The 24,398-nt window shown below is 46.4% G+C and overlaps 1 protein-coding gene across 9 annotated transcripts in view; it reads right to left on the reverse strand.

The window, feature by feature from the left end:
* Positions 1 to 3,449, reverse strand: part of PLEKHG4B (pleckstrin homology and RhoGEF domain containing G4B) — an 84,073-nt gene extending 80,624 nt beyond the window's left edge. For 8 of the 9 annotated variants that reach the window (XM_045808046.2, XM_045808045.2, XM_045808043.2 and 5 more), the window contains exons 1-2: positions 3,138 to 3,449; positions 2,674 to 2,734 (exon numbers count right to left, since the gene is read on the reverse strand). In XM_045808046.2, coding sequence (XP_045664002.2) covers positions 2,674 to 2,712 — 39 coding nt within the window. In that variant the 5' untranslated portion in view covers positions 2,713 to 2,734; positions 3,138 to 3,449. The remainder of the gene's footprint in view (positions 1 to 2,673; positions 2,735 to 3,137) is intronic. The other variant, XM_045808042.2, reaches the window with a different exon arrangement.
* Positions 3,450 to 24,398: the final 20,949 nt, after the last annotated feature.

A 24,398-nucleotide genomic window follows, 5' to 3' on the forward strand; every position in this document is an offset into this window, starting at 1 on the left:
TAAGCACCAGAGAAACAGGGAACTACAGCAAAGTCGGTACTGTCTGGGGAGACAGGCAGTCCACAACGATCAGGTTCGAGATGATGGCAGCTCAGACTCTCCCATGAAGGCCCTCGTATGGCAAAGACAAGCAGGAAAGCGGTTGGGGTGTGTGGCTGTGGAGGGGGTGCAGGCAGGAAGACCAGGGGAGCTTTCTGAGGGTGATGCCTACCAGGGTTGGGGGTCTCTGGGTCTGGGAGCCACAGACAGGTGATATTTCTTTGGGGCAAGTGCACATACTTGCTACCGTGCTGACCTGAACAACTCTAGTGCAGAACTTAGAATTAATTCATGTCCCAAACTGTAGGGTATTAGATTTAATCCCTGTTTCAGGTCTTAGAAACATAAGATGTTTTAAAGTCACGTAAAAGAAATTTACCGTCAAGTATCTTTTGCACAATCTGATTTTCTCAATGTTGGGGAAAATTCTGTAAGGTCTGACAGTATCTGAAAGCTGAGAACTTGGGCCCAGGTGTGAACGGAGGTGCCTAGAAACACCTGGAAAGGTATCCCAGCTCTCAGGACAGAAGAAGCCTTCAATTTAAGAGCCTTGAACTGAATGATGAGCTGGGTTACCTTTCAAGAAGCATCCACACAACTATCTTTAAAGTGAACCCCTATGGTGCTCTGAGGCAGGTGGGACATGCATTATTCCTGCTAATGAAAAGATGGCAGCTCTGAGAGGCTGAACTGCAAACCCAAAGGGCAACAGCTAACAGAGGGTGGATGTGGATGCACATCAAATCTCCAAGACCCCAGGCCTATTCTCCAGGCATCAGGTCAGGGTCCGAAGCCTCTTCCGTCGGCACAGGCACCCGCTCTCCTTGGCGCCTTGCAGGGTAGATGGCAACGGCAGGGTGCCTTCTGCTCACACGACTGCAGATTGTCAAGGTGCCCCAGGATCAAGATGTGCGGGACACGATTCGCCACCTGTCAGCCCACCCTTCCGTCCCTCCACCTCCCTCACCCCAGCCTCCTTCTCTGCATTCCCTACCCCCTCGGAAGTGTGCTGGCCATCTCCCTGGGCTCACTCTATCTGCTGGATCAGTGAGCACCTGTCTGTGCGCACCTGCTGAGTGACAGGCCCTGACAGGGGTGGAGGGATAGAGGAGACAGGGAAGGAGGGTGAAGCCTGAGCAGGGGCTCACCACTTCAGGGCACAGCTGTGCGGAGACGAAAACCACTGCTTCCCAGCTGCCTCTTGGAAGCAGAATGGGTAACTAGCAGGTTCTGAGTGATTTTTACTTTCGTTCAAACACAGAGAGGGCACATTAGCTCTGTTTGCAAGGAAGGAGGTTGTGGCGTGTGAACTGGGCTTGAATTATTCTCACCAAAAACGCTGAGATCTGGGATTCTGGGGTTTCCTGTGTTTGCTTGGATATCAGAGAGCCTCAGGGCAATTTGAGGGCCGACTTGATTTCCTTAGCCTGGCGTTTCTGGGATGCTTCACAAGTAATACAGTATTCGTGGGAGACCACCCAAGGGTACCACAGACACAAAGGCCCACGCTTCACAGAGGCCGTTGCAGACCAGGCCCACAAGACTGGGATAATCCGGTGAGGCCCGACCCGCTAATCACAGGTTAGCTGGCATCCAGGCCCACCGGGAAGCTCAGGGCTGTCCTCTCCAGGCCCACCTGGACCACCCACTACTCCCCCAAAGCCCAGTGAGATCCATAGGTGGTGTTGCCCGCGAGTGGGTTTATTACCTCGGGGTCAGATGCCGGCACAGCCGATACAGCTACGACTCCACCGCGAATACGTGTGTTGCTGTCAAATATCTCAGAATCTGGGTGTGTTTTTACGGAGAACCAAGAGTGACATCTCGAGATGCCCCTCACCCAGACACCCTGGGACTCCGAAGCAGGTTCAGGGAAACGGGAAGCCCAACCTCACTGCGGCCACTTTGAAATCTCTGCGTGAAGCGGAGAAGCCAGCCCTCCGCGGAGCGCCCACGGCCCTGCCTAAAGCTCGGCTGCTGGAAGCAGCAGATTCGTAAGCTATTAATTATGCAGAGTTTCGGCTACATTTAACTTAATTTTTTAATTATATGTTTAAATTTTTAATTAGACGCCTGAAAGTACCAACTACACTTTTTAAGTAAAAGTGCTGCGGGTAGCAGGAGTAGAGTGTAATTACTACACCGAAGGTCTGTAACCCAGCTTCACAGGAGAAGGGGCGACCAGCCCGGCCCAGGCGGCACCTCGCGCGCAGCAGCAGCCGCGTCTCCGTCTTCCCCAGACCCGAAAGGACCGTCTCGCTTCCCTCGGCTACGTTCGTTGCCGAAATCAGCCGAGTTCCAACACAACAGTCCATCCTGGTATTTTCTAGGGACAAGGGCTTTGTCTCTGAAGCGCCCGAGCGGCTGCTTTGTCCCCCCGGTTCGGAGCTAACCAACAACAAGAGAAGTTGGAGCAACAAGTCCGCAGGTGTTTCCCGTCCCACTCCCTGCCCCCACACCCCCTCAGGCCCCGGCGACGCAATCTGTCCGCAAACCATACTTTCTCATAAATATGCATGAAGTTAAGGCAAAAGTCTGCTAACTGGTCTTCAAGCGACTGAAAAGTCGAAGCTCCCTCCCGCCCTGCCGCGGCGGCCCTCGGGAACCCTTCGCCGTCACCCCCCCGGACCCTACCTTGGTGCCGGAGCCTCCGTCGGCCGCGCTGAGAGCCATGGTCGCGCCGCCTTTGTCCGACCTCGGAGGAAAACGTTCCCGTAAAGGCCACTGTCCGGCGCGCCACTCTCCCGGCGCCCCGCCCGCCGCGCCCGAGCCCGAGGCGCGAGCGGGGCCCGCCGGCGGCCGGGGCCGACCCTCCCCCACCGGGCGGACCTCCTCCTCCGCGGGGCGGACCCCTGCCCGGGAAAACGCCCCTCCTCTGCAGGCGGCAGACCCTTTCCCCTCCCCCGGCGGACCCCCTCCCCGCGGAGGGCCCCCTCCCCCTGAGACCCCCCCCTGCAGGACGGACACCCTCCCCCCGCAGACCCCCCCTCCGAGGAGGGTCCCCCTCCCCCTGCATACCCCCTCCCTGTGGGGCAGACCCCCTCCACTCGAGGGGCGGAGGGCCCGGGAAGACTGCGGGGAGGGGTCGCCGCTCTCACCTCCCGCAGGCGCGCCCAGCGCGCAGGTGCCCTCACCTGGGCGGTAATGGGGGCGGGGGCGCAGGGCTCCTCCCTCCGAAGCAAGGCAAGGTGGCGGCGGGGCGTTTGCTTTTACTTTTTGTTCTCACCAAGCCTGCGGACCTGGGATGGTGCGCTGCATCCGATTTCCGCCTGTGTCGACAGACCAGACCCCGATTCTGCTCTGGAAAACCGTGAGACAGTGGTTTCCCCCAGTGTAAACAGACCCGTACCCAATTTACACTGGCATAGACGGACTAGCTTTCTCTTCCCGTCCAAGTGAGCACATTGGCTGACGGGATGCCAGGAGAACCTCCGGGGGGGGGGGAGGGGTCTCACGGAAGAGCCCGCCCACCTTTAGGTCTCTCACCCTGCACTGTGTCTTGACTAGAAACAGGGGCGCTGGTTCGTTCCACCCAATGCAGTACCGATGTGCTCGTTTAGGGGTAAAGTTCAGTTGTACGGAGAAATAAGCAGCTTTGGAACGGAAGGCTCCTGGGCACAGGTTACAGAACGGATGAAGTTGAGGGTTGCGGGGATGAGTTGCCCTCCTTCACCCATCACACTGGCTTTTTTGAATTCTCATTGTGTCCTGCCTCACTCATTTGGTCTGCTTCCTGGAACCTCCAGCCCTGTCTCAGTGCTTGGGGACCTGGGTGTTCTTCAGTCCCTGAAGGCCCCAACCATCCCTGCCTCATCCTCCTCTCACCTACTCTCACTGTGGGAGTCCTGTCCAAAGTGCTCCAGGAATAGGATCCATTTTTTATAAACCTGTGTGGTCCCAAAGTACCTACCAGGACAAAACTTGGGAATGTTGGCACGTTTCCAGAACAGGCGGCTTTGTCCCTGGTCAGCTCCTCCAGGATCCAGAAGCTGACCTCAGGGGAGGACAACAGTGCCCCTGATGCCTGGTCAGCTTGCAGCCCTGGAATCTCACTCTTACGGGAGATTTTGGGGCCTACAGGCGAAGCCCACTTGCCACATCCGTTGTGCAGAGGAAAAGCAGAGCCTGTACTGGAAGAGCCGCAGTTTTTAAGAATCTGGGTCCTTCTTTGTTGTGTATCCATAGAGTCAGGAGTGTTTTCTAAGAAGTTTTCGCAAAAATTTGGACTACTGAGATGGCTTGATTTATTCCAAAAGTCCTTATGAATCACCAACTTTTGGCCAGTCACTGCGTGGCCCAGTGAGGCCCCTGGGGGTCTGACATTCCAATGCAGGGAGACAAACAATAAACCAATGGACGGAGAATAAAGCACAATAAAGCAGGGGTCCTGGCACAGAAGACTATACAGCGACCAGAAGAGAGTGTGGAAGGGATCTGCTTGTTACTTCCATGTGTGCAAAGGCCTCGGGGTGGGAATGGTTCTGGTGTCCTCGAGGAAGGCTTTGTACCCGGGAGCGTGGTTAAGGAGGGCAGGTACAAAGCAACCAAGATTGGCAATGCAGCTGGGATAAGTAGGGCATGGCGATAAGCTTTGTTTTCTTCCGAGTGTCGTGAGAAACCCCAGTGGAGAGAGTTTGGGAAGGAAGTGACGATATCTGATTTACGTTCCAAACATGTCACCCTGGCTGCAGTGTGGAGACCACAGCTGGTCGAGGCAGGGAGACCCATCAGGAAGCAACTGCCACAATCTCAGTGAGAATGATGGGCTGGGTTGAGGTGGGAGTGACAGAGGTTATGAGAAGCGGCCACAGTAAAGTCAGAGGGATCTGAGAGAACCAGCTGACAGCTGGATCCCTGGAGAATCAGGGAAAGAACAGCCAAGGAGGACAGTGGCCTGTGCCAACCCCCAGTAGCATACTCTGCTGCATGTAGAAGCTGGAGACCGCGAACCGATGTGCCTCGGATCCCTTGCATCTGAGAGCAGATGTGCCTGGTTTTGCTAAAACATGCACCACGTAAAATGTGGAAGGAACCACAGGAAGTAACGACTCTTATAGCAGATTGGCAGTGGAGGTGTTTGGCTCATTTGGGTCAGTTTGGATCTCATCCCTGGCAGCTGTGGTGCTGAGCAGAAGAAAACAGGGCTGTGGGGAGGTTCCCTAAAACAATTCTCCAGCACAGTTAGTGTTTTCCCAACATTGCTGGATATGCCTACTTACCTGACCCTTGCACAGATGCTATAAACTACCTTATATCTTATAATACATCCCTTACTGCTTAAATTAGCTACAGTATATTCAGGCGTCTGCAGTTAAGAATCAGCACAAAAACAGCAATTCAAGGATTTGAGGCCTGATCAGAAGGGGAAGAGGTTGGCCCCCTTTACTGAAGTGGGAGAGACTTGGGAAGAAGCAGGCCGGGCAGGAGAAGATATGTTGACATTGAGACTGTTAGATGTGTTAGGCTGAGAGCAGAGGTCAGGCTGGAAACACAGAGCTGGAAACGCCCACACATGGGCGTGTTTAAAGATGAGGGACCTAATGTGCAGACAGAAGGGGAGAGGGGCCATGACTGAGATGGGGAATGTGCCCACATTTAGAGGTAGGTGTGCCTCCTCAAATTCTTCCAAAAACTGAAGAGGAGGGAATACTTTCTAATTCATTCTATGAGGCCAGCATTACTCTGATCCCAAGGCCAGATAAAGACATCACAAAAAAACTACAGGCCAATATCCCTGATGACTATCCAAAGACACAAATAATTTCAACAAAATTTTAGCAAATAGAATCAACAGCATATTAGAAGGGTTACTCACCGTGAATAAGTGAGATTGATCCCAGGAATGCAAAGGCGACTCCACAGGAGAAAATTGATGGAGAACATCACCTTAACAGAGCAATGGGGGGGGGGGGGCGGCTTATCTTGATCGACACAGGAAAGGTATGCTCTCAGAATACGACAATTAGAGAGAATATTCTTCAACATGAGAACCAGTATTTATGGAAAACCTAGTTAACATCATTTACAATGGTGAAAGACTGAAAACTTTCTCCTTCAGATCAGGACTAAGACAAGAATGTGTGCTTTTGCTACTTCTACTCAACGTTGTGCTGGAAGTTCTAGTCAGAGGTGTTAGAGATAACAAAAGGAAATAAAAGACATTCAAATTGGAAAAGAAGTGGTAAAACGATCTCTATTCATAGTGACATGATTCTATATATAGAAAATGTCAGGGGCGCCTGGGTGGCGCAGTCATTAAGTGTCTGCCTTCCACTCAGGGCGTGATCCCAGTGTTCTGGGCTCGAGCCCCTCATCAGGCTCCTCTGCTGGGAGCCTGCTTCTTCCTCTCCCACTCCCCCTGCTTGTGTTCCCTCTCTCGCTGGCTGTCTCTCTCTCTGTCAAATAAATAAATAAATAAAGTCTTCAAAAAAAAAAAAAGAAAAGAAAAGAAAACATTAATGAATCCGCCAAAAAGTTACTAGAACTAATGAATGAATTCAGCGAAGTTGCAGAGGACAAGACCAATACACGCAAATCAGTTGTGTTTCTATACACCAGCAATGAATAATTTAAAAGTGAAATTAAGAAAATAATTCCATTTAGAATAGCATCTAGAAGAATTACTTAGGACTAAATCTAACCAAGGAAGTGGAAGATTTGTATGCTGAAAACAACAAAATATTGCTGAAAGAAATTAGAGATGACCTAACAAATGGAAAGATATCGCATGTCCATGGACAGGAAGAGTTAACCACGTCAAGATGTCAGTGCTACCCGAAGTGATCTACAGATTCAACATAATTCTTATCAAAATATCAGCAGACTTTTTTTTTCAAGGATGGAAAAGCTGATCCTCAAATTCACATGAAATAGCAAGTGTCCCCTAATAGCAAAAACAATCTTGAAAAAAAAAAAACACAACAAAGTTGGAAGACTCACATTACATGCAAAGCTACAGTAATTAAAATTCCCATAGTATGGTCCTGACATAAAGACAGACATACAGACAAATGGAACAGAATAGAGAGCCCAGAAATAAACATTTGCATATATGATTAAATGATTTTCGACAAAGTTGACAAGAACATTCAATGGGAAAGGACAGTGTTTTCAACAAATGGTGCTGTTAAAACTGGACATCCACATACAAAAGAATGAAATTGGACCCTTACTTCATGCCTTATAAAAACTAACCAAAATGGATCAAGACCTAAATGTAAGAGCTAAGGCTATGAAATTTTTAGAAGAAAATTGGGATACATCTTCATGACCTTGGATTTGGCAGTGGTTTCTTAGATATGACACCAACCAAAAAACACAAGCTATGTAGGAAAAAATACATAAATTGGACTTCATCAAAATTTGAAACTTTTGCACATCAAAGCACACTATCAAGAAAGTGAAGACAACCCACACAATGGGAGAAAATACTTGGGAGTCAGATATTCAATAAGGGATTAGTAGCCAGAGTATATAAAGAATTCCTAAAACTCAACAACAGACACAAACAATCCAGGTAAACAATAGAGGACTTAAATAGACATTTCTCCAAAGAAGACAAGCAGAGGGTTAATAAGCTCATAAAAATATGCTAAACATCATTAATCACCAGGGATACGTAAATCAAAACCACAGTGAGATAGCTCACTGGGATGGCTTTAAAAAGGGGAAGGTGAATAGTAAGTGTAGGTGAGAAGATAGAGAAATTAGAACCCTTGTACATTGCTCTTGGGAATGTAAAATTCTTCAGCCTCTGTGGAAAAGTTGGGCACTTACTAAAAAGTTAAACATAGAGTTGCAATGTGACCTAGGATCCATTCCTGGGTACATACCCAAGAGAAATGAAAATACGAATTAGCAGGAAAACTTGTGCATAAATGTTCTAGCAGCACTCTTCACAATTGCCAAAAGGTGGAAACAATCCAATTTCCCTCCGCAGATGAATGGATAAAGAACGCGTGGCATATCCATACAATGGAATATTCTTCAGTCAAAGGAAGAAATGACACTTTGTTTCGTGCTACAACATAGATGAGCGTTAAAAACATTTTGCTAACTGAAAGAAACCAGACAAAAAGAACACATATTGTATGATTCTATGTATGGGAAATATCTGGAGTAGATAAATCCATAGAGATGGGGGTTGGGGGGTGTCTAGGGAGAGGGGCTGAGGGGTGGTTAATGCTCCAGGGATACAAAGTTTCTCCTTTTGGGAGAAGGGTAGTGCTCTGGAGCCAGATGGTGGTGATGGTTGCATTAAATGTAAATTTACTAAATATCACTGAACTGTACACTTTAAAATGGTTGAAATGGTGACTTTTATGTTATATGAGTTTTACCTCACTAAAAATAAATTGCAAATAGAACAGAATGTGAAAAGCAAAACCCTAAAACTTAAAAAAAGAGAAGATTGTGGTGAAATTAGGATAGGGAAGTGTTTGATAAATGCAATACACAAAGCATGAACTATGAATAAATGACTGATACATTTGACAACTGCAATGTTCTAAGGGCTCACCAAGTCCTCACTCTAGCACTGTCATGCCAGCGTCAGAGGCACCCTAAATGTCCAACAACGGGGGGCAGAGAAGCACATCTTGCACTTACACAAAAGAGCACAGCAGATAAAATGAATGAACACAGAGAAGCCTCAAAGGCCATGTTGAGTAAAGAAGACAGTGGGTTACAAAAGGATCAGAATGGGGTGGTGTCATTTAGGTAAACCCCAAATGCTCCGGATTGTTTATCAGCACACGCCCACACCGTTAAAGCATAAAAACGTGCGTGGGATGTCTCACACAGTTTAATGTCTGGTCAGATCTCGCTGTGGGCGCGTGGCACCTGTCATGCCTTTTCTCTGTGTGGAATCTTGCACATGAACCACAACATTTGCAGCAAATTGTGCTGTCCGGGCTCTGCTGTGGAAGCTGCCAAAGGCTGGGTTCATGAATCAAATTGGTTTTCAAGTTTCAATTTTTATTGTATTCTACATTTGCTTCTGCTTTCAGTTTAAGTTTTAATCAGAGATTATCTTGGGAAATATGCTGGCCACAGACAAGAATTACACGTGAAACTGTTGAGTGGGCATCCTGGTGAGGCAGGATGGATGGAGCATGTATCAGATGAGAATTCCATCGAGGAGCAGCCCACACCGGCCTGCATCCCACAGTGCTCAGGGAGCCCCTTGCAGCAGAACACTGTGCACCTACAGGGCATGGTGGAAATTCTCTGCAATGGGAGTTCTAGTCACCAGCCAGAGGGAACCCCTGCAGGGGCCGGCTTGGGTGCTCTTTGTGGAGCATCTGTGCGCACTGGGGCAGGGCCAGGCTCTGGGAGGGTCCCATCCTGGTTCAGCCCATGCTGCCTTCCCCCCTGGTCTCCCTTCTGCAGGCTCTCTCACACTGCCAGCCTTCCTCCTGCCTTCCCTTCCTCCCTGACCTTAGGCATCCTGTGCACTGGACAAGCTTGCCGCATCTGTCCTTTGAATTTTTAACCTTTATCTCCCAAGATAAAGGAAATGCAGACGGCAGCAAGCAGAGGGAAGTGTGTTTGGGGAGTGGGTGTGGATGCTTCTCATTCATTAACCCACACCAGGGCGGCCATGAGGTCAGCCTCCCAGGGAAGCAGCAAAGACATGAGGGAAACACTCTCTTCTGTGCACCTGCTGCGCTCTGGACACTGAGCTGGACACACACAGATGCGTGCCCTGCTCTCAGACGCCTCCCGTCCCAATGACAGGGATGGCCCCAACCAAACAAAAGACAGAGTAAGTTTTGAGAAGCACCAAGAGGGGACAAGATAGAGAAGAGCAGGGCTGGGATCCAGCTAGTCAGGCTAAAGGAAGAGGGGCTCACTGCCCAGAGGTTAGCGGTCAGGACCACCCCACAGAGGGAACAGCAGGCACAGCAGCCCTGAGGCAGGATGAACACAGTGCGTTCTGGGACTACGAAGGGGTAGTGTGGGGGCTGGGGTCATGACCTGTGAAGCTTTGGGGTGTCCTTGGGGAGTTGACCCATGGCTGTGCATTGGCTTTCTGTGGCAGGAATGGGAAGTGTCTGGTGAGTGGATTGGGTCTCCCCTGCTGACAGCACCATGAGACTCCACCACTAAGGGTCAGGGCCTTGGTGGGCTCTGGGCCACAGCTGCAGTCTGGCCTTTACTTTTTGAGCATTTAGGTTTTGTTGTTTGAACATTTATAAGTCTTAAATAAAGAGGTACTTTTGAGCATGCCATAAGACCCAAATTGGTTATGAATTCTGCCCTTCCTCATTTACTTGTTTGTAGAATATTTTAAATTTTCATATTTTTTATTTTATAGACACCACTTAAATTTAACATCTGTGTAGTTCATCTCATTTTATTTCAACCCCTTGTTTTTCTGATAAGTTATAGTAAAGGAATATAGTAACAGAAAATATTAACTTTCCAGGTGAATATTTCCACAGTCCCGAAACATCAGAAAGTGGCCAAATGGCTGTGACTGCCCTTGGGACACAGCAGCACAAAGATGCGGTGTGCTCACACCCGGAGCGGGACTTCTGCTGTGAGGCCGTCCCCGTTCTTGGGGTGGTGCTGGCCGGCTGACCCCATGCGCAGGTCGCGGAGCACTCGGGGCACTGGCTCTGTTAGGTGAGAGGGCTTGTGTCCCGGACAGCCCCCTTCACAGTTCACACGGAACCCTGAGCAGAGACCCTTATGCCCCGGGGCCTCCACAGTATGCTTTTTGAAAAACTCTCCAACATTCGCTCATTGAGGACAAAGTAGGAAAACAAAGATGACCCGTAAATTCCTGTGTGAACCGAGTAAAAATTCTACTAAAGAGCCGCTTCTATTGAAGCTTTTGCCATAATATTTAAATGTTTTTTTCTCAAACAATCGGCGTTTCATATTTAAATAAGTACCATCAAGATAAAATCTTCAACACGTAGAAATTCTAATATGTTAATTTGCTAACTCTTTTGAGAGACAAAGAGGAAGTATACCTCTCTGTCCTCACAGGACAATCATGGAGCACAAGCATTAAAATTGTTTCCAGTTCAGAAATAGTGAAAAACGAATATAACGAGAGGGTTTAGAAAATCCACCTGTTCTAACCCTGCAAACCCTTTGCCCCCTCCAGGGAGCTCAGTGGGAGATGTGGGGAACTGTCTGCTCACACTCATTCCATTGTATTCAGGATTTTACTCTGACAAAGAGAGACTCAGGCCCTCCCCTCCCACGGAGGCAAACAACCAGTCAGCCTTGGAATGTGAGTTATTTCAGAGCAGGGCCTCCTCTGTGTTACAGCACACTGGGGGGACCTGCCCCTGAGGACAAGGAGAGCCCCTGTAAACGCAAACCGTGGTGTGGGCTCGGACAGTAGAGTCCTGGGCCACCATATGTCAGCCAGGTCTGGGCTTCGAGAACATTGTTGAGGGCTGACCCATCTCCCACTCCTACAGAAGTTGTTGACTGCCCTTAAGTCAGGTCTGAGGCAGCTTTGGCTGCCTTTAGTGGCATGTGGGGGCAGGAAACAAGTGTCAAGACCCCAGAGCACAGATCAGTCATACTCTGTGCCCACAGGGCCTTTGCACAGCTTCTGCCCACCCCCCACCCAACTCCTGCTCACCTGCAGATCTCAGCTGAAACCCCCCCCCCCCCCCGCCAAGCACCCCCCACCCGCCCTCTCCAGCCGGCTTGGGGCCTTTTCAAAGGCTCTCTCTGTGGCCACAGGTAGCCTTTTCTGGTGCAACTGTGTGTGTTATTCCTATGGCTGTCACAGTAACATCTGCTTTCCCCCCTCAGGTTTTGGCTCAGGAGGGCCCCACCCATCCTCTATTCCCTACAGGCATCTACAGTGAGGGAGGTGTGGCAGAAATGGAGTCTTTGCCGTGTATTCCCAGCATTACCTCAGTTAAGTGTGACCAACACACACTGTCCGCTGAGCTCAGCCTAGGGAGGAGGCCAGCTGACACCATCTCTGTCAGAGGGACTTGAGCCGGTGAAACGAGGTCCCGGTAGCAAGGGTGGAAGTGCCACCTTCCAGATGGACAGCTATGGGTGGGAGGGCCTGGGGCCCTGGACTGGGTGGGCCTCTGCAGGCCCTTCATGTTCCTCGGGCCCGACCTCTGACTGCAGGGCCAGGACAGTATGGTGTGCCAAGAGGTCTCTGGGGTCAGGCCTGAGTGGGTGGTCAAACAGAGGAAGTGGATCCGATCCTGCAGAAACACAGAGAGAGCTCAAGTCCCGACTATGCAGACTCAGCTCCCTGGAGCCAAGTGGAGGGTCCCATTTTGGTTCCTCTGAGTCATTTTTTCTCTTCTACTGGGGCATGTCATATGATCAAACAAAACTATAGATCCGTGCATATCTCCTCTGTTTAGCGTCACTCACATTAATGCACAGAGCGTCTGAAATGCCTTGGAAGCCCTTTTTGTCCCTCATGCCCTCTCCATTCTGAGACAGTCTTTGTCCTGACGTTCCCATGCCACTCACACGCACAGTAGTAGGCCTCCTGGTGTTGAGACCTCCTACGTCGTGTTTGTGAGGTCCACAAACGGATGTGGCTCTGGGCTCACGTGCGTCTGTGAACACACACTGAGCTGCAGCCCCTTCCTCCCGTCGTTCTGTGCAGGCCTCCACAGCACGGAGACACCACACTCTGTGCGTCCCCTGTCCTCAGGCACACACCTTGTCCTCGGCACCTCTCGGTCACTGAGAATGGTGCTGCCATGAACGTTCCTGTACCCAGGAGCGTGCCCGGGAGCAGAACGGATGGCTGTGTGTACCTTGTACTCTAACGCAAGGCCGACCCCTTCCCAAAGATGACCAATTTCCAAATGCTTTTTCTGTTGCCCTGGAGATGATCCTCGGACATTTTTTTCTCCTTTAATCTGTTGATATGTGGATTGTATTAACTGATTTTGTAATGTTAAGCTAGCCCTGCTTTTCTGGGGGTAAATCCTATTGGTCGCGATATATTGCCACTGCTGCACACTCCTGCCCCAGTTTACTAAGACTTGAGAATTTCTGTGCGTATGCTCACGCGTGAGATTGAGCCATACTATTCTTTCCTTGTTCTATCATTGGCAACTTTGAGTATCAAAATTTACGCTTACCTCATAAAATAAGTTAGGGTATAATCTTTCATTCTCTGTTCTTTAGAAGAGTTTATGTAACATTGGAATTGTTTGTCCTTTAGGTGTTTGATAAACTTCCCAGGGAAGCATCTGAGCCTGGAGTCTTTCTAGGCAAATGACTTTTGATGATTGATTTAGTTGTTGTTTTGCTTTTTATGGTTGTTAGACTATTTGGTTTGCTATTTGTGTTTGAATTGTTTTATTTTTTCTTGGAATTTGTTTACCCGATTTAAAAGTTTTAATTTATCAGCATAGAGTTATTCAAAATATCCTCATATTTCTAAATACCTAGAATATTGGTAGTTAAGTCTCTTTTTTATTCTTTACCAAAATTGGGAAGTTTTTATTTCTATTATCTATTCAAATATTTTCCCTGCCCCATTTTCTGTCTCCTCTCCTTCCAGAAATCGAATTGTCCATGTATTAGACTCTTGATACTGTACCATAGGTTCTTTAGGTTCTGTTATGTTTTTATTTTACCTTCAATTATCCCCTGTGTTCTTAAAATCAGGTAGTTCTATTTCTCTGTATTCCATGAATCTATATTCCATGAATTTGGCCCTGGCCGCAACAGCCATATAGCAGACTGGCCCTGTAGTCCTTTGGCCTCCCGATTGTAATGTAAACCTTTGACAGGTATATTCATTAAGAAGCAAGGATGTGTGAACAACTCTGTCTCCCAGTGGGCAGTTTTTCATTGAGGTTGCATGGTCTCGGAGAGCCACAAACATGACACGGGGACAGTGGCCTACCAAGTGTGAATTCTGTGCTGTGGAATAATCCTCAAGCCTCCCACTGCTTCACTGAGCAATAATTTCCTTACCATCCTCACATTTGGTCTCTATCTCTGTAAAGGAAAGAGAAGAGACTGGAAAATAAGCCAGTTTGTTCTTTGGGGATGAGAGATTAATGTGTGTGTGGGGGGGCAGGTGTCACTCCGGGGCTCCCTCCTCCCAGGGACATGAGTGAGGTCTGTGTGCCTTCCAGTCTCTGAGACGAGAGGACCCAGTGCCCAGGGCAGGAGTCTTGTTTCCCACCAACAGCAAAGTTGCTTTTTCAGCAAGTGGAAGAGCGTCTTGCCATCGTGGGAGAACGGCAGGAGCACTGGATGGGCGGCTGCAGCCCTGACCCTAAGTGACCCCTTCCTTCCCTGGGCTTCAGGTCCCACAGCCGTGCAGTCCGCCACCAGTGATGTGGAATCGGCTGCGTTCCCAGCCTGGCATCCATTCTCACGTCCAAGTCCAGCACCTCAGCTTGCCTTTGGGAACCACATCTCACCTGCCTCCCATCCACAGTTCCAGAGGGAAGACCCCACTCTCCACCCACCTCAGAGATGGGCGTATGATCCAAGTCTACCCAGCCCCATGCTCTGTTCTCTGGGTGCTCTAATGGCTTCAAGGATGAGAGTGTGACCCAAGCCGGGCCAAAGACACTGAAAGTCATGACTTTACATGGAACCCAAGGGAAAGAGAAACCCTTCCCAGTAGAACGGATGGTGAGTGGGTGTCAGCCTGGAGTGTGTGAGGCCCCAGATGCAGTGAGAGAGACTGTGCATGGGAATGGGGCCACCCCAGAGCACTTAGCAGGGTGGAGGGTTGGAGAGGGTCCAGGTCACACTGTGAGAGTGTGAGCCCCTGGGCTTGCGAAGTCCAGAAACACTCTTTTTTAAATTTAAATTCAATTAGCCAACATATACTACATCATTAGTTTTTGATGTAGTGTTCAATGATTCATTAGCTGCATATAACACCCAGTCCAAAAATACTCTTAACTTGCCTCTTGCAAGTATTAACTTATTTCCACCATTTGAAAAATATTAATTCATTTTATTTTAGTAAATGTGTCCAGTCCTTCGTCATCCAAAAATTGCTAGCTGACACACATCAGGGTCAACAGTCCCTGAGACTCCCTGAGCGAGTTGTCCTCACTGGGCGGGGCATGGCTGGGGAGACGAGACAGTGGGTGGGGTCCGGTCTTAGGGAAGCTGTTCCTTCTCTGTCCCTGGAGAGGAAAAGCCCAGAATAGTGAGAGGAGAACCAGCAGGAGCAAGAGGTCCCTGGATGGCTAATTGGTCTGTTTGTATTTTCCTTATTTTAGGGTCCATTTTGTTAAAGTGTATTTTTACTAGGAAATCACCCATTTCCTTTGGGTTTCCAGTCTGATGCAATAGGTTTCTCTTATTTGACCTTTAATTTCTACTCTCTTTCTGCTTTTCTACAGAATTTTTGCAATTAATGAACAAATATTGATATGTTATTATTTAGTAAAGTCCATACTTTATTCAGGTTCCCTCTGTTCTACTTTTCCTGCCCCAGGATCCCATGGAGGGTGCCATGTGACACGTATTCATCATGTCTCTTCAGGCTCTCGTTGGCTGTGACAATCTCTGACTTGTCTTGTTTTCATGGCCTTGGCAGCATTGAAGAGACCTGGTCAGGTATTTGATAGAAAGTCCTGCATTCAGATTTATGGTGTTTTCCTCACGATTAGACTGGGGTTATGGGTTTTGAGGAAGCAGACCACAAAGGTAAAGTGCTCTGTCATCACTTTATATCAAGGGAACATGCTCTGGAGGTCACTTGTCACTGTGCTAACGTTGGTCAGCTGGCTGAGGCCGTGTTGGTCAGGCTTCCCCACCATGAGTTACTCTCTCCCATGTGCATACAGTGTGTCTTCTTGAGCAGGAAGACACTATGTGGATCCAGAAAAAGATGGCGGAGGAGTAGGGACCCCTGTTTCAGCTGGTCCCCTGAGTCGAGCTGGGTATGTACCAGACCATCCTGAAAACCCATGGAATCAGCCTGAGACGCAGGAAGATACATCTGGATCTCTACAAGTGAACATCTCCAGCGCTGAGTGTTGAGGTAGGAAGTGGGGAGCCGTGAATCTGCGCACAGGTATCAGAAGATAAATGGAAGGGGGAGGGAGCCTCTGCGCTCAGGCGCCAGGAAGCGGTAGCCACCTGCCCTGGTGAGCGGGTTGGACTTGTGGATGGACACCCGCAAGAGAGCAGACTGAGACCGGGAGCTTGGGAGCGTGTGAGACCAGACTGAAAACCGGCGCTCCGGAGTGCTCATTGGAACTAGACTGAAACAGAGAGCTCGGGAGCCCGCGCGGGAACCGGGGGCGGCTGGCGGTGTTAGAAATACAAAGGACAGAGACGTGCCAGCTTTGGAAGTGAGGGCTGGGACACCGGCTGTGGGGTGCACAACCCGGGACGCTACAGGGTTTTTGGCAGCACTGACAGAAACAGAGTAAAAGTGGCCAAGAGAGCTCAGTGGAGAGCGGACTGCTATCTCTCTGTTGAGACAGAGGCTAGGATACGGCCACTGCTGCTCTGACTCTCAGAAGAGTCACAGAAAACCACCAGAGAAAGCCGCCAGAAAACAAAAGCCCGGAAATACCGGCTCACATTGTGCCCATCCCATCCCCCCTTGCAGGGGACAGGGCGACTCTACCCAAACAGGATTGCCTGAATATCAGCACGGCAGGCCCCTCCCCCAGAAGGCAGGTTGAAAAATCAAGAAGCCCACATCCCTAAGGTCCCTATAAAACAAGAGCACATTGCCTGGGTCCTGGTCAATAATTTGGGCTGTGGGCAACACCGCAACCTCTCCTCATCAGAATGACAAGGAAGAGAAATCCCCCCCAGCAAAGAAAAGATAATGAGTCTGTGGCCTCTGCCACAGAACTGATGGATATGGATACAACCAAATTGTCAGAAATGGAGTTCAGAGTAACAATGGTCAAGATGATGTGTAGGCTTGAAAAAAATATTAATGAAAATATTAACGAGAAATAGAATCTCTAAGGGCAGAAATGAGAGCGAATCTGGCAGAAATTAAAAATGCTATGAGCCAAATGCAGTCAAAACTAGAGGCTCTGACAGCCAGGGTAAATGAGGCAGAAGAATGTATCAGTGAATTGGAGGATGGGATGGTAGAAGAGAAAGTTAAAACAGAAACTTGGCTCAAAAAAATCCAATCTCAAGAATGTAGATTACGGGAGATTACTGACTCAACGAAATGTTCCAATGTCAGAATCATCAGCATCCCCGAGGGGGTGGAGAAAGAGAGAGGTCTAGAAGAGATATTTGAACAAATTGTAGCTGAAAACCTCCCTAATCTGACAAAGGAAACAAGCATTCATGTCCAAGAGGCAGAGAGGACCCCTCCCAAGATCGACCATGGCAAACCTACACCACGTCACGTCATAGTGCAATTCGCAAATATTAGATCCAAGGATACAGTATTGAAAGTGGCCAGGGCAAAAAGATTTCTCATGTACAGAGGAAAAAATAGAAGAGCGTCAGACCTGTCTGCACAGACCTGGCAGGCTAGGAAGGGGTGGCAGCATATTTTCAAAGCTCTATCCGAGAAGAACATGCAGCCAAGGATCCTTTATCCAGCAAGGCTGTCATTCAGAATTGATGAAGAGATAAGGACCTTCCAGGATTGGCAGAAATTGACCGAATTCGTAACCACAAAACCAGCCCTACAGGAGATATTAAGGGGGGTTCTATAAAAGTAAAAAGGCCCCAAGAGTGATACAGAACAGAAAGTCACAACCTATAGAAACAAAGACTTCACAGGCAACATGACATTATTAAAATCATATCTCTCAATAATTACTCTCAATGTGAATGGCCTAAATGCTCCCATAAATGTCACAGGGTTGCAGATTGGATAATAAGACATGACCCATCCATTTGCTGTCTACAAGAGACTCATCTTGAACCTAAAGATACATCCATACTGAATGTGAAGGGATGGAAAACCATTTTTCATGCCAATGAACCTCAAAAGAAAGCTGGGGTAGCAATTCTTATATCAGACAGATTAGATTTTAAACTAAAGACTGTAGTTAGAGATACAGAAGGACACCATATTATTCTTAAAGGATGTATCCAACAAGTGGATATGACAATTATAAATATCTATGCCCCAACAGGGGAGCACCTAGATACACAAGCCAACACTTAACCAGAATAAAGAGACATATAGATGTCTCTATATTATTATTATAATACGTTATTAGTAGGGGACCTCAACACTCCACTATCAGCAATAGACAGATCACCTAAGCAGAAAATCAACAAAGAAACAAGAGCTTTGAATGCCATACTAGACGAGTTGGACCTCATAGATATATACAGAACACTACACCCCAGAACAACAGAATACTCATTCTTTTTGAATGTACATGGAACTTTCTCCAGAATAGACCATATAGTGGGTCACAAAACTGGTCTCAACTGATACCAAAAGACTGAAATTATTCCCTGCATAGTCTCAGACCACAATGTTTTGAAACTGGAACTCAATCACAAGGAAAAATTTGGAAGAAACTCAAACACTTGGAAACTAAGAACCATCCTGCTCAAGAATGATTGGGTAAACCAGGAAATTAAAAATCAATTTAAACAATTTATGGAGACCAACGAGAATGAAAACACAATGGTCCAAAACCTATGGGACACTGCAAAGGCAGTCCTAAGGGGGAAATACATAGCCATCCAAGCCTCACTCAAAAGAATAGAAAAATCTAAAATGCAGTTTTTATATTCTCACCTCAAGAAGCTGGAGCAGCAACAGAGGGACAGGCCTAACCCACACACGAGAAAGCAGTTGATCAAGATTAGAGCAGAGATCAATGAATTAGAAACCAGGAGCACAGTAGAGCAGATCGACAGAACTAGAAGCTGGTTCTTTGACAGAATAAAGAAGATCGATAAGCCACTGGCCAGACTTATTCAAAAGAATAGAGAAAGGACCCAAATTAATAAAATTATGAATGAATGGGGAGAGGTCACAATGAAATAGGAAGGATTGTTAGAAACTTTTATCAACAGCTTTATATCAATAAATTAAACAACCTGGAAGAAATGGATGCCTTCCCAGAAACCTATAAACTACCAAGACTGAAACAGGAAAAAATTGATTATTTAAACAGACCGATTAATTATGAAGAGATTGAAGCAGTGATCAAAAACCTTCTGAAAAACAAGACTCCAGGGCCTGATGGATTCCCCGGGGAATTCTACCAAACATTCAAAGAAGATATAATACCTATTCTCCTGAAGCTGTTTCAAAAAATAGAAACAGAAGGAAAATTACCTACTCATTCTATGAGGCCAGTATTACCTTGATCCCCAAACCAGGCAAAGACCCATCAAAAAGGAGAATTACAGACTGATATCCCTGATGAATATGGATGTCAAAGTTCTCAACAAGATCCTAGCTAGTAGGATCCAACAGTACATTAAAAGGATTATCCATCATGACCAAGTGGGATTCATCCCTGGGATGCAAGGGTGGTATAACATTCGCAAATCGATCAGTGTGATAGATCATATCAACAAGAAAAGAGTCAAGAACCATATGATCCTCTGGATGCAGAAAAAGCATTTGACAAAATACAGCATCCTTTCCTGATTAAAACACTTCAAAATGTAGGGATAGAGGGTACATTCCTCAATTTCATAAAAACCATCTATGAAAAGCCTACAGCGAGTATCACTTTCAATGGGGAAAAGCTGGAAGCCTTTCCCTTAAGATCAGAAACACGACAAGGATGCCCACTCTTGCCACTACTATTCAACATAGTACTAGAAGTCCTTGCAACAGCAATCAGACAACAAAAAGGGATGAAATGTATTCAAATTGGCAAAGAAGAAGTCAAACTGTCACTCTTCGCAGATGACATGATACTCTATATGGAAAACCCAAAAGACTCCACCCCCAAACTACTAGAACTTATAGAGCAATTCAGTAATGTGGCGGGATACAAAATCAATGCTCAGAAATCAGGTGCATTTCTATACATGAACAATGAGACTGAAGAAAGAGAAATTAGGGAATCCATTCCATTTACAATAGCACCAAAAATCATACGTTACCTCGGAATTAACTTAAGCAGAGACGTGAAGGAACTATATTCTAGAAACTACAAATCACTCTTGAAAGACATTGAAGAAGACACAAAAAGATGGACAAATATTCCATGCATATGTATTGGAAGAATTAACATAGTTAAAATGTCTATGCTACCCAGAGCAATCTACGCTTTCAATGCCATCTTGGGGTCGCCTAGGTGGCTCAGCCAATGCCATCCTGATCAAAATACCAATGACATTTTTCAAAGAACTGGAACAAACAGCACTTAAATTTGTGTGGAACCAGAAAAGGCCCCAAATCGCCAAGGAATTGTTGAAAAGGAAAAACAAAGCTGGGGGCATCATGTTGCTGGATTTCAGGCCATACTACAAAGCTGTGATCACAAAGACAGCATGGTACTGGCACAAAAACAGACACATAGACCAATGGAACAGAATGGAGAACCCAGAAATGGACCCTTGGCTCTTTGGGCAACTAATCTTTGACAAAGCAGGAAAAAACATCCAGTGGAAAAAAGACAGTCTCTTCAATAAATGGTGCTGGGAGGATTGGACAGCTACATGCAAAAGAATGAAACTTGACCACTCTCTCACACCATACACAAAGATAAACTCCAAATGGATGAAAGACCTCGATATGAGACAGGAATCCATCAAAATCCTAGAGGAGAACATAGGCTGCAACCTCTTTGACATTGGCCACACCAAATTTTTTCATGACACATCTCCAAAGGCAAGAGAAACAAAAGAAAAAATGAACTTGTGGGACTTCATCAAGATAAAAAGCTTCTGCACACCCAAGGAAACAGTCAGAAAAACTAAGAGGCAGCCCATGGAATGGGAGAAGATATTTGCAAATGACACTACAGATAAAAGATTAGTATCCAAGATCTACAAAGAACTTCTCAAACTCAATACACAAGAAACAAATAATCAAATCAAAAAATGGGCAGAAGATATGAACAGACACTTTTCCAATGAAGACATACAAATGGCTAACAGACACATGAAAAATGTTCAAAATCATTAGCCATCAGGGAAACTAAAATCAAAACCACACTGAGATACCACCTTACACCAGTTAGAATGGCAAAAATTGATAAGGCAGGAAACAACAGATGTTGGAGAGGATGTGGAGAAAGGGGATCCCTCTTACACTGTTGGTGGGAATGCAAGTTGGTACAGCCACTTTGGAAAACAGTGTGGAGCTTCCTCAAAAAGTTAAAAATAGAGCTACACTATGATCCAGCAATTGCACTACTGGGTATTTACCCCAAAGATACAGACGTACTAAAGAGAAGGGCCATATGCACCCCAATGTTCATAGCAGCATTGTCCACAAAAGCCAAATTGTGGAAGGAGCCGAGATGCCCTTCAACAGATGACTGGATTAAGAAGATGTGGTCCATATATACAATGGAATATTACTCAGCCATCAAAAAGAATGGTTTCACAACATTTGCAGCAACATGGACGGGACTGGAGGAGATAATGCTAAGTGAAATAAGTCAGGCAGAGAAAGACAATTATCATATGGTTTCACTCATCTATGGAACATAAGAAGTAGGAAGATCGGTAGGAGAAGAAAGGGAACAGGAAAGGGGGGGTAAACAGAAGGGGGAATGAACCACGAGAGACTATGGACTCTGGGAAACAAACTGAGGGCTTCAGAGGGGAGGGGAGTGGAGGATCAGGATAGACTGGTGATGGGTAGTAAGGAGGGCACGTATTGCATGGTGCACTGGGTGTTATATGCAAGTAATGAATCATGGAACTTTACATCAAAAACCAGGGATGTACTGTGTGGTGACTAACATAACATAATAAAAAATTATTATTTAAAAAAAAAAAGGAAGACACTATGTGGAGCCCACACTGTGGGGGAGGAAGTCAGCTCCTCCTCCTTGAGGGATAGCTGAATGTCTATGTCTGTTATTTGGAATTCTGTTAGGAGAGGTCTATTCAACCCATTTGTAAAAAAACTATGTAATCTGTTAATAAACCAAGTAATTTAAAAGAACCCGATCTCATTGTTTTCATTGAACAATTAATGTGTCAGGCAGCATCCCATCGAGAAAATACAAAGGTGTTCCTTTGAGCTACAGGGAAGGAAATGTTTTTAAAGATTTATTTATTTGTTTTTAGAAAGAGAGCATGAGAGGGGGGAGGCACAGAGGAAGAGGGAGATACGGAATCTCAAGCAGACTCTGCACTGAGCGTGTTGCCCACCGTGGGGCTCAATCTCATGACCCCGAGGTCATGACCTGAGTCAAAACCAAGAGACACCCAGGCACCCCAGAAAGGATAGGTTTTTAAATGCAGAGAGGAAATTGAAAAAAGGAAAGTATTCATAAAGGATGCATTGTTTTAGGCAAGGTCACTGTCCTAAGGGGACCAGAAGAGACCATTATTCAGGGTGAGTGGTTAAAGGTTACATGGAGTGTGTATGTGTGAAACTGCAGTTAGGTTAGTTAGTAAGTCCTGGCTTGCTGATCTGGGTCTCTTAAGGTAAGTGACTTCACTGTGGGGCCTGTGGATTCCTTTTTAACTAATCATTTATTTTTACCAGTGTGGACACCAGGGTCGTCATATTAGGCTGTCGGTTACACTCCAGTGCTACAGTATTTGGTTGCTGGTTCATTCCTGCTTGGCTATTGGGAGGGCTTTCCATTGGCTCCACTTTCCCTTTGATATACTTTATCTTTGCGGGGTTTTCTTGGTACTTCCTTACTTTCTGATACTTCAAGATTATCCTGGCTTCTATGTTTACTTAGTCCTGGTGTCAGCAATTTCTTCAAAGAGCCCTGGTTCCTTTTATTAGAGAATGGTATTAAAGTCTCACCTGTGGGAACTGAATGTGCTCAGAGGACAACGCAAGGCAATATATGCGTGTGTTCCAACCTATGTAAACACACCTAATTAAAGATTTCTACGTGGAACTGTCTGTGTCCATAGGAAGCTAAAGACGAGTTTATACTGATGTCTCCAACCTGGTCCATCACCACGTGGATATTGTGATCTTCTCCATTGGCGATCTGTAACTTCCTACTCTAACAGTGACAAACCTGGCTCTCCCCACTTGCCATTTATTTAATTCATTGCTCCGTTCCAGATTACAGATGTGGTGTTTTCAGAACTGTTAGCTACCACTCTGATGGGAAAGAACTTTATCAAATAGAGTCCACTGTGTACGTACAGTATGTACATTTTTTCTTTAATCTACAGATTCCATTAATTTCCAAAGATACTTAGGTCAGCACCTTTTTTCATACAACCTACAGTGAGGGTTTTTTTTCATATGTTTCTAATACAGTTAGGTTATGTGTCACATTTATATTCCATTGGGGGGGGGAAAGAAATTTTCCTTGGTCCAAAGTTCTTACCACAAGACTAAGAATGAAATTGACATGAGACAGATTAATAAGAGAAAAAAACCCAAAGTGTAATGATGTGCACATGGAGACCCAACAAGGAAACTGAGTTCTAAAGAAATGACCAAGGAAGCCAGGTTTTATACTTTTTGGACAAAAAGAAAATAAGCCTGTGATGAAATCACAGGACAAAGAAAACTTAATCTTGGGAGCTTCAATTAGTAAGGAATTCTAAACAGAATTTGGGCTGGGGTAGTAAGTTAGTAAAAAGTAACAAGGGTTGTTTATACAGCCTTCTGGGCTCCAAATGCCCATCTCTGGTGATGTCAAAGTCTCTTTACCTCCTGGTACAGGGACATCTTCACATGGGAGATAGATTTCCTGCTTCCAGGGGGACAGAGGAGGGTCTGAGGGTCCTCATTTCATAGACTGACTCTTAAGTAACTTTTATTTAAAATGATCTATCTGCCAAAGTGGCAGATTTGGGGCAGCGTGCCCTTGGCCCCTACACCATCTTGTGACATTCCCACATCCTAAATAACTTAATTTCAGTAGATTATGATTTACTCTTTGGGATATAAAAATGTTCGTGTTTTTTAAGATTTTATTTTTAAGTAATCTCCACAGCCAATGTGGGACTTGAACTCACAACCCCAAGATCAAGAGTTGCATGCTCCACCGACTGAGCCGGCCAGGTGCCCCAAAATGTTTGGGTTTTGACAAATGCATCATGGCAGGTATAAATCATTAAACCATCATGGAATTCACCCCCTGATCCTTTTATCACCTCTAGTTTTGCCTTTCCCAGAATCTCCTACAAATGGGGTCACTCAGTGTGTAACCATTTCGGACTAGATTCCTTCACTTAGAAAAATGTAAAGTTCATCCGTGTCATTTTTATGGGGGTGATGGTTCATTTCTTTTTATTGCTGAATAGATTAACAAGAGAAAAACAAGTCAAAGTTTAATATGATG

The sequence above is a fragment of the Ursus americanus genome, chromosome 15 (genome assembly GCF_024610735.1).
Source record: "Ursus americanus isolate L20-20 chromosome 15, mUrsAme1.1.p, whole genome shotgun sequence".
Classification (NCBI taxonomy): Eukaryota; Metazoa; Chordata; class Mammalia; order Carnivora; family Ursidae; genus Ursus; species Ursus americanus.